General features: G+C 48.4%; 1 protein-coding gene across 5 annotated transcripts in view; it reads left to right on the top strand.

Annotated features, from left to right (window-relative positions):
• Nucleotides 1-10455, top strand: part of LOC117405857 (TBC1 domain family member 4-like) — a 76443-nt gene that overhangs the window by 49054 nt on the left and 16934 nt on the right. For 4 of the 5 annotated variants that reach the window (XM_059029769.1, XM_034009272.3, XM_059029768.1 and 1 more), the window contains 3 exons: nt 1558-1632; nt 2851-3086; nt 4517-4672. In XM_059029769.1, coding sequence (XP_058885752.1) covers nt 1558-1632; nt 2851-3086; nt 4517-4672 — 467 coding nt within the window. The remainder of the gene's footprint in view (nt 1-1557; nt 1633-2850; nt 3087-4516; nt 4673-10455) is intronic. The other variant, XM_034009273.3, reaches the window with a different exon arrangement.

Raw genomic sequence — 10455 nt, 5'->3', positions numbered from 1 at the left:
GCTTGAAAAAGAGTAATTGCGTGTTTTGGAGAGTTAAACTTTTTTCATGGAGGTGTTTTACGAATCTCAGGTAAAATTTAAACAGATACAGTCAATGACAGGAGTGTTATGAAAGATGTTATTGTTTCTGAAAATAGGAGAAGCTAGGTCTTGTACACTGATGTTGGACTTTTGCCAAACAAAACATTCGCACACAGAAAAAAAAGGGGGTATCACTGCAGAATTTACAGAATCCATGCTTGAGAACATGAGTCAGTGGGTTTAACAAAAACAAAAGATCCACCTTCAGCTCGCTTGGTAATTCTTACTATTTATTACACCCCACTGGTGATGTCTTTTCTGACGACAGGGATATAGTGGAGACACCTGTACATATGCATTTCACACTCAAGTTTTACATTAAAATTAAGAGAACTACTCATCCAATTGTAGTGAGACTTGTTCAGGACAGTCTATAGCACAAGTTATTGAAAGTATGCCACACGTTTTACTTGTATTCGGAGAACGGCTCATCCAATTGTAATGAAACAACTTTACACATTTTTTTACCACAAGTTATTGAGAGTTTCTATATCTGGGATAAAAGGATGAATCTGTCAGTCACTCACACATTTTCTACATATAGTGGATGTACAGCAGGTCATGGAGAGCTGCTTTTTGATACCGTTAGCCTGTGGCAGGGGACTTATGTTAGTAACATACATGTATTATTCAGCCAAATGAGGCACGAGTGAATGGTAGTCTGATCACAGAAAGGGTGATGCTGTTTTTTATACATTTATATGATACGTAGTCATTTAGGGAGAGGCCTGTACTGTAGTTCTAGACATCAACATAACTTGTTAAGAATCATGCTGCCCACATACAAATGAAGGCATTAACAATTACTAATAAATTAAACTCATGAGTCCTAATCTGTTTCCTGCAGATGAATAATATAGTGAAATCTGCCCACTAATTTCTGTTAATAATACTATTTTAACTTCTTTTGTTGTGATGTTCATGGGAAGAGACTTAAGTATGCCAATCTGGTGGATAATTCTGCTTCTGAAGATTGTGTGGAACTTCCCATATGGCTTATTGTTTGTTTTGTTTTTTTCATTGCAACACATTTTCTTACACATCTTTGTGGATCATTACCTGTCTCCCGCAGCTACCAAGGAAAAAAGCATTAATATGTGACACAGAAACAAATTACAGTACATGACGTGATTAATGAAGTTTTTGATAAAACTTCTCACAGTAATGTACATTTTTTAAACCAGAAAATGTACAAATGTCTATAAAAGGGTAGAATATGATTTCCATTTCCATTTCATAGTCTCCTAATAGTGTAACTTTTATAGGGGCATGGTTTTAAAAATGTCATTGTGATAATGGGTCCATTCGCCAAGCTTTATTTTGTTAATTATATGAAGAATGTTCTTAACTATGGTTGGCTTCTTTAAAAACAGTTTAGCATAATTTAATGAAAATGCACTGTAGAACTAATTAAAAATCTTTGAATAATACAACCAATATTAAAATGCAATTGTTTATTTTCACTTATTCAAACAGGGAGCCAACAAAATGCGAGGTCGTCTTGGAAGCATAGACAGCTTTGAACGATGCAATAGCCTACCATTTGACAAGGTTTGTAACAATAATGTAATACTTTCCTATTAGCTTATGATATCACAATTCAGTTTGGTGTTATTGATGTTAGTTAATATTATGGAACATATTTACAGTATATTTCAGGATTATCCGTTACCAATGTTGTGAAAGTGTCTACAAGTATGTACGGTATTGCAAACCACTTACCTGCATTAGATCACATTTTGCCTGGACATTTGTTTTAAGAAGTTATGCCACATTCTGTGAATGACCCCATGGTTTCTACCTGATTGAATGCAATAACTTCTGGTTTTTATTAAATACAATCTCATTTATTTTGGTAGTTTAAACCCTTGGCAGGGTGTGTGGATATTTACAGTATGTTGCTGACAAAGCTTGTTTTAAAGGTATTATGGTCATTACATGCCTAAATAGTATTGACAGTAAAGTAATCCCCTGCACCATTTTGATATTGTTGTTTGCATAGATTAAAGCATATAAATAAAAACAAAAATCTGTGTAGACAATGACAGTTATTGTTAGGTAACCTGTTTATGTTGATCTCCAGAGCTCTTCCAAGCCTGACAGGCACACAGCTAATTTGAATTGTTCACCTTTTGCTTACAGACTATTTGTTCTGTGAATTTTACGGCCATGAAGTAGAATAGCTCTGTGTTTTTGGGCTTGGAAACTTGGGACTTGTGTAGTGGTTAGGGTAGTGTAGTTACTGTATCTCCTGTAGTAGTGAAAAACTGTGAATGTGAGATTTGACTCACAAGGTCAGCTAACATGAACAAGCAGACAGGCAGCTCTTGTGGGGATTAACCAGCAGCAGCGGCTTCAGCCCCATCTCCTCCAGAGACAAGTGTGAGTTGATGAAGGTGGTGAATAAATAATATAAATGCATTGACGTTAAATACTGCATTGATCAACAGTGCAATCACCCTTACCCTTAAAAAATATGTTCTGCTGACTAATGCTAACTAAAAATAACAAAACATGTTTTCCAGGATGTTTTGAAAAGTGCAGGATGTGTGCTACTGATATGTAGAGGAAACACAGATTCAGCTGTCTTGAACTGTCCCCGTCCCCCCCTCCCAGAATTTACAGTAACGTGCTCAGGATGTAATGAGCCAAGCACAACATTAGCATACAATAGCTCCTCAATAGATCTAGAGGGTTTTATGTTCTTTTTTCTGTCAGTGTCCTTAGTTTAGGTAGTTACTTATAGCTGCTCTGTGGTTTCTTGTGCAGGACGGTTCTCCGGGTGACTCTCCTCCCCCCACTCCTCCAGCCTCTCCTGTGTCTTCGCTGGGGCAACCCTTCTCGGAGGAAGACCCAGACTCTCCACAGTTCCGGAGACGTGCTCACACCTTCAGCCACCCACCTTCACTCAAGAAGATCATCTCCTTCACAGACTCCAAGTCTCACAACACCAAATCTCCAGTATTCAGACAGCTTTCCGTGGCTCCTGAACTTTTGCAGAGCAGGTGGGTTCAAAGTCCCAACTCGCCTATCACTCAGGCATTAAGAATAACAACTTTCTTTTTTTCAGGCACATCTGACAACCTCTCGCCTTGTGACAGTTAGTTATTTTATGTTGTGTTTTCATTCTTATGTGAATTATCACTGTAGGGTTTCACTGTTTGAGAAGCAAAATAAGCATCCATTTTGGGACAAAGTAGGAGCACTGCAACTGAGTTACTGCACCAGAACTGGTCCCCTTATTTTAATAAGGATATTCAAATTAAAAGTAAAAAAAAAAAAAAAAATCTACTACTTAAACACAAACCGAAGGAACCGAAGAGTCTAATATGCCTAAATCAGAGTTAAAAAAGTCTATAGTTCATAAAAACAAAGGGCCTTGAGCAACTGAGATAAGAGAATATGTTTTGATGAGGTACTACTTGCAACTGGTAAGTACTGATTCACATAAAAACTACTGGTAGATGCTTGCCTTTAGCTTTAGTAAAAGTTATGCCATCGGTGGCAGCATCACTAAGTGCCTGCAACATGCTCAGTTTAAAATTGTTTTGAATACAGGGCTTGGAAAGTGTAACACCTATGCTACACTATACAGTACAAGCAGATTGCTACTGTGTTTTTTTTTCTGATAAACTCTTGCATGGTAATACTGTTAAGATATATAAGCCACAGAACTCTATGACTTGTCTATTATTATTATTATTATTATTATTATTATTATTATTATGTATTTCTTAGCAGACGCCCTTATCCAGGGCAACTTACAGTTGTTACAAGATATCACATTATTTTTACATACAATTACCCATTTATACAGTTGGGTTTTTACTGGAGCATTCTAGGTAAAGTACCTTTCTCAAGGGTACAGCAGCAGTGTCCCCCACCTGGGATTGAAGCCACGACCCTTAGGTCAAGAGTCCAGAGCACTAACCACTACTCCACACTGTTCCCCACCAGAATGGCATACTATATGCTGATCCACCGGATTGGCATACTATATGCTGATGCACATTATACACATAGATATAAATAGCATGTCTGAGTCAGTGAGCAGTGAGCTTTTTTTTACGAAGAAAACTGAAATGCCTGTATTGTTTCTACATTTATATACATAAACACATTTTGCCAAAACTTGTTTGTAAAAACATTAATAACAGTAAAAGCAGTTTTTCTTTTATTGCTACCAAAATCAGTTTTACAGTGTCATTTTAGTTCAGTGGTTTGTTACAACTCGTACAGGCACTTACTGATCAAAAATAACATTACTAAATATTAAACATTCACGATATTTGTTATTTTAAGCCATTCCATGGAGTTTGTTTTTGCTTTTTGTTTCTTAATCCTGATATGCAGCCTTGTTTTTATTTACGTTGTTCTCATCTTTTAATTTTTTGTGGCGTGTGTAATACGATTTGTTTTTGTTGGCCTCACTCAGCCCCATTGACATTTCAAGACGCACTCGCAGTGTATCTGAGAGCGAAACCTCCTCCTTCAGCCTCCCCTCCTCCTTCTCAGCTCCCTCTTTCCTGAAAAACTTTTACCAAGGCTCTGGCTGGCAAGCCACACAGGCCGACACGGGGAACCCCACGAGGTGAGAGAGCTACCCCAGCCGTGCCCCAGCCCCGCCCCTTTAACAATCTCTGGGCATATGGGCTGTTGCATCAAGCGGGCTCATTCATTCAGTGTCTGTCTCTGTACTTTAAATGGCAATCTTAATTCTCCTATCTCACTGTAAAACACACTTTCATAGTGGAAAAGGTCCTTTCTGGTTAGCTGTCAACTCAAATTCGCCTTTGTTTCTAAGGGTATTGTTACTGTAACTGTCTCTCACTCATCTTGTAAGTTTTTCTTAAATTCTACTGCTATTATAATGAATGGGTGATGTTGAATTAGCTGTAAAGGTCCTACTGTATTTCAAGTTACATTAGGGTGTGTTGCTCTGAAAATATAATTTACAGTCTTGTTTATGGATTTTCCACTATGAAAAAGAAATGCTTTGTTCAATGTAACTGTTGCTAAAAGAATGTGTGACTCAACTCTGGACTAACTTGAGCATTTGAACCCCAACCCTCCCCATACTCTGTTTTAAGTCCTCAAGGGATTCCTAAAATAGTTTGGTCTATCTAGGCTAAAGGGTAAATACATGGGAGGAGATTCACTTCTGATGTACTTCTTTTACTGCTTGTACATGTGTACACACTATAAGAGCTGTATAAAAAGGTTAATGTTAAAATGTATTTAAAATAAAACAATAACTTGCATATCTGTGTTTAGTGTAAGAAAACCCCTTGGTTACTTGTATTCTTGGTTTATTTTTTCTGAAACAAACTGTGACAGGCCAAAACAGTTAAGCAACAAGGCATACTAATAATCCCCAGCCAATCGGAAAGCTCTGTTCACCCAAGCCATTTTAATAATAAAGGCAACTTCCTTTTTTGAAGTCTGTTAATGCTAGGCTGTATTAACAGAAAACAGTTGAAAACATGTTTCCTGTAAAGAAGACTACAAATGAAACTGCAAAGAAGTCTTACCCACATCTTTCTCATCATAAGCTTTACAGAGCTGTTAGTGCATGATGAGCATGCTGACACATTGATTAGAAAGAGCAAAAGAGTATTGCATATTAGCACTAGCTCTAACAAAACAAAATAAACATTCTTACAGTTTCATGTCAGAGCACATCTTTTCAGGAACTTCCTACCTGGGGAAGTGCTAGATAACTTCAGTCTCGGTTGGGCAGTCACTGCCTGCAGCGTAGAGTGACTGTACCCTTTACAAATAAAACAAGATCTTGGCAGTGTATTGTATTCATAAAACTGTTTGAAGAAACTGGGGGGAAAAACGCTGCTCTGCGAATGCCAAGATCTGCCAGAACTGTTTGGCAGATCTTGTAAGGAAGCTCACAAGGTTAACTGCAGCATACCATGTTTTTGGACAGGGGAAATAATATATTATTTTGATTTATTTATTTTTATTTTTTTAAAGAAGAATCGAGAATGTGTAGTGCCTCTTAACAACAGTGACACTTGATCTCTGCAGAACGGAGGGGTGGTGTTTCAAAGAAATACTAGCACTAAGGACACAATTCATGGATTGTGAGTGAGGAGAGCCCTTTCCCATGCGAGCTTCCATGAGTAGTCTGAACTGCCGAGTCTATGGGGAATTCAGCTCTGCCAAGAAACTGAAGAGGGAGACAGCAATATAAAGAACATTTTGAGAATATGGTTGTAACAGGGGAGATCTGGACTGACTGTCTGGCACATCCGTATTACTGCAGGTAGAGGGCAGCAGTCTCGTGGGATCCGCCTGTCGGCCATGGCGATGACACGGAGAGGTGGGGAAGAGTGTGTGTGTGCTTTCCCTCTCTCCGAGTGGCTGAGGGGCGGGCCTTGGGAGACTGCTCGGCCCATAAGAACTGGCTTAGTTATGCACTCGGGTGGCCGGGTTGGGGAAAGTACAGTGTCGCTGGCGGAAGAGGTCAGCGTGAAATAAGGAGCAGGCGAGCCCGACTGAGGGGACAGCCGTCTGTAAAAATAATTTAATTTAAAAATAAATAAATAAAAGAAATAATTACGTACCCGCGGGGACGTGTATAGATATACGGGGAACCCTGGCCAACCCCAGTGTATAAGCACAGCGGAGTGTAGGACGGAGACCCGTGCTGACCGGCTTAGCGGCAGTGGGGGCACTGCATAAGCAGCACTTTTGTTTGTAGTTTTATTACTGTGTTTTATTTTCCCTTTTTCTTTCGCCTTCTGTTTTCATTATTATTTTGAAGCACTTGAAGGTGCACGGACTGGGATACCTGTGTTGGTAACCCCGTGGTCCTGGTTTACTGTCGGCAGTATCCAGACCACGGACAACAGCGCCCTCTGCGGGCTAAAGTAAATAAAACAAGTAACAGGAAAACTAAATAAATCGGGGCACCTGTGCGGTGTTTCCAAATAAAATCTTCTGTCTCCTGTGTCAGTGAATACCCTCACCCTTCCACAATGGTATTGAAGTTGGAACATAGCTATGGACCACTCTGCACTGCTTTGATTATTTGTCTGAGTGAAGGGGGCTACACTAGGTCATCTGTTTCCCTGACTGACCAGAAAACCCATTGCAGGTGATGACCGATAACCAGCAATTCAAATTGGATCTCCACAGCTATTATATATTGTTTAGCAGCTGCAACAACAGCAACGGCAGGCACAGGAGGAGATCAGCTGGGAAGCACTCCTCCACAGCATAAGCCTGAGGTACTGTTGCTGCATCTGTGGGGAGCGGGGGCATTTCCCTGTTAATTGCCCCCTCCCTGAAGATTGGGATTACAGCTGCTGGATGGGAGACAAGGAGGAGGAATCTGTGCATCCACAGCCCAAGAGGGAGGAGCCCGAACGTCCTGCGTCTTAGTGGGAGGAGTCTGAACGTCCTGCGTGTGAGTGGAAGGAGCCCGAACCTCCTGTGCCTGAGTGGGAGGAGCCCGAACGTCCACAGCCCAAGAGGGGGGAGTCGGTGCGTCCACAGCCCAAGAGGGGGGAGTCGGAGCGTCCATAGCCCAAGAGGGGGAAGGCCGGACATCCACAGCCACAGGAGGAGGTTAGCTGGGAAGCCCTCCTCCACAGCAGGGGCGTACCATACTGTTGCTGTATCTGTGGGGAGTGGGGGCATTTCCCAGTGAACTGCCCCCTCACAGGAGAAGAGGAGCAAGAGCTGCCTCTGCCTCCTCCCCCACCTCCACCAGCAGAGGGAGAGTACCTGCTGGTTCCACCTCCATCACCGTGGGAGGACGACGTGTCGCTCCCACCACCACCACCAGCAGAGGGAGCATGGCTGCTGGTTCCACCTCCACCGCCCTGGGAGGACTGGGTGTCGCTCCCAGCACCACCAGCAGAGGGAGCATGCCTGCTGGTTTCCCCACTGCAGCCAGAAGGGGAGGAGCCCCTGCCGCCTTGGCAGCCTGAAGGGGAGGAGCCCCTGCCGCCTTGGCAGCCTGAAGGGGAGGAGCCCCTGCCGCCTTGGCCGCCTGAAGGGGAGGAGGCCCTGCCGCCTTGGCCGCCTGAAGGGGAGGAGGCCCTGCCGCCTTGGCCGCCTGAAGGGGAGGAGGCCCTGCCGCCTTGGCCGCCTGAAGGGGAGGAGGCCCTGCCGCCTTGGCCGCCTGAAGGGGAGGAGGCCTTGGCCGCCTGAAGGGGAGGAGGCCTTGGCCGCCTGAAGGGGAGGAGGCCTTGGCCGCCTGAAGGGGAGGAGCCCCTGCCGCCTTGGCAGCCGCAAGGGGAGGAGCCCCTGCCGCCTTGGCCGCCTGAAGGGGAGGAGCCCCTGCCGCCTGAAGGGGAGGAGCCCCTGCCCCCTTGGCCGCCAGAAGGGGAGGAGCCCCTGCCGCCTTGGCCGCCAGAAGGGGAGGAGCCCCTGCCGCCTTGGCCGCCTGAAGGGGAGGAGCCCCTGCCGCCTTGGCCGCCTGAAGGGGAGGAGCCCCTGCCGCCTTGGCCGCCTGAAGGGGAGGAGCCCCTGCCGCCTTGGCAGCCAGAAGGGGAGGAGCCCCTGCCGCCTTGGCCGCCTGAAGGGGAGGAGCCCCTGCCGCCAGAAGGGGAGGAGGCCCTGCCGCCTTGGCCACCTGAAGGGGAGGAGCCCCTACCGCCTGAAGGGGAGGAGACCCTGCCGCCTTGGCCGCCTGAAGGGGAGGAGGCCTTGGCCGCCAGAAGGGGAGGAGCCCCTGCCGCCTTGGCCGCCAGAAGGGGAGGAGCCTCTGCCGCCTTGGCCGCCAGAAGGGGAGGAGCCCCTGTCGCCTTGGCCGCCTGAAGGGGAGGAGGCCTTGGCCACCAGAAGGGGAGGAGCCTCTGCCGCCTTGGCCGCCAGAAGGGGAGGAGCCCCTGCCGCCTTGGCCACCTGAAGGGGAGGAGGCCTTGGCCGCCTGAAGGGGAGGAGCCCCTGCCGCCTTGGCCGCCAGAAGGGGAGGAGGCCCTGCCGCCTTGGCCGCCAGAAGGGGAGGAGGCCCTGCCGCCTTGGCCGCCAGAAGGGGAGGAGGCCCTGCCGCCTTGGCAGCCAGAAGGGGAGGAGGCCCTGCCGCCTTGGCCGCCTGAAGGGGAGGAGCCCCTGCCGCCTTGGCCGCCTGAAGGGGAGGAGCCCCTGCCGCCTTGGCCGCCTGAAGGGGAGGAGCCCCTGCCGCCTTGGCCGCCTGAAGGGGAGGAGCCCCTGCCGCCTTGGCCGCCAGAAGGGGAGGAGCCCCTGCCGCCAGAAGGAGAGGAGCCCCTGCCGCCTTGGCCGGCAGAAGGGGAGGAGCCCCTGCCACCTTGGCCGGCAGAAGGGGAGGAGCCCCTGCCACCTTGGCCGGCAGAAGGGGAGGAGCCCCTGCCGCCTTGGCCGCCAGAAGGGGAGGAGCCCCTGCCGCCTTGGCCGCCTGAAGGGGAGGAGGCCCTGCCGCCTGAAGGGGAGGAGGCCCTGCCGCCTTGGCCGCCTGAAGGGGAGGAGCCCCTGCCGCCAGAAGAGGAGGAGCCCCTGCCGCCAGAAGGGGAGGAGCCCCTGCCGCCTTGGCCGCCAGAAGGGGAGGAGCAGGAGCTACCGCCACCACCACCACCACCACCACCACCACCACCATTGGGAGAAGTGGAGCTCCTGCTGTCACCTTCATGGCCAGGGGCTCCCCTCCCACCGTCGCCATTGCCTGGGGATGGCTGTTCTGCATCGCCTGAGGCTGCCTGCGGCTCCGCATTTATAGTTTCAGGGTACGAGGGAGAAGTGGAGCTCCCGCTGCCGCCTCCATGGCCAGGGGCTCCCCTCCCGAGTTCGCCTCCCGAGGGTCCGCTGCTGCCGCAGCCTCCCGAGGGTCCGCTGCTGCTGCCGTCGCCTCCCGAGGGTCCGCTGCTGCTGCCGTCGCCTCCCGAGGGTCCGCTGCTGCTGCCGTCGCCTGGGGTCGCCAGGGATCCTGCTTCGCCTGGGGTCGTCGAGGATCCTGCTTCGCCTGGGGTCGCCAGGGATCCTGCTTCGCCTGGGGTCGCCGGGGCCTCTGGTTTGCCTCGGGTCTCTACACTGTGGCCGGAGCTCCATGAAGGGGAGCTGCCGGACATGAAGAAAGGGGGGGAGGTCAGGAGACCAGCTCCCCCAGCCGCATTTTCGCGGCCGGAGATCGTGTGGTCGGAGACCCAGGGAGGGGAGCAGCCGGCCGTCATAAAGAAGGGGGGGAGGTCAGGAGACCAGCTCCCCCAGCTGCACTTTCGCGGCAGGATAGAGTGTGGCGGGAACCCCGGAAGAGGGAGCTGCCGGCCACGAAGAATTGGGGGGTGCCAGAGATTCCACCATGGCCACCCCCCAGAAACAACTTGCTTCACCCTCTTCCGGGACTTTGAGACTGAGGGGGGAGGTGGCTGTTGGGGCCAAGTGTGCGTTGCATAAGGG

This window comes from Acipenser ruthenus, chromosome 9, assembly GCF_902713425.1.
Source record: "Acipenser ruthenus chromosome 9, fAciRut3.2 maternal haplotype, whole genome shotgun sequence".
NCBI classification, from domain to species: Eukaryota; Metazoa; Chordata; class Actinopteri; order Acipenseriformes; family Acipenseridae; genus Acipenser; species Acipenser ruthenus.
This window is presented reverse-complemented; position numbering and strand designations above follow the sequence as displayed.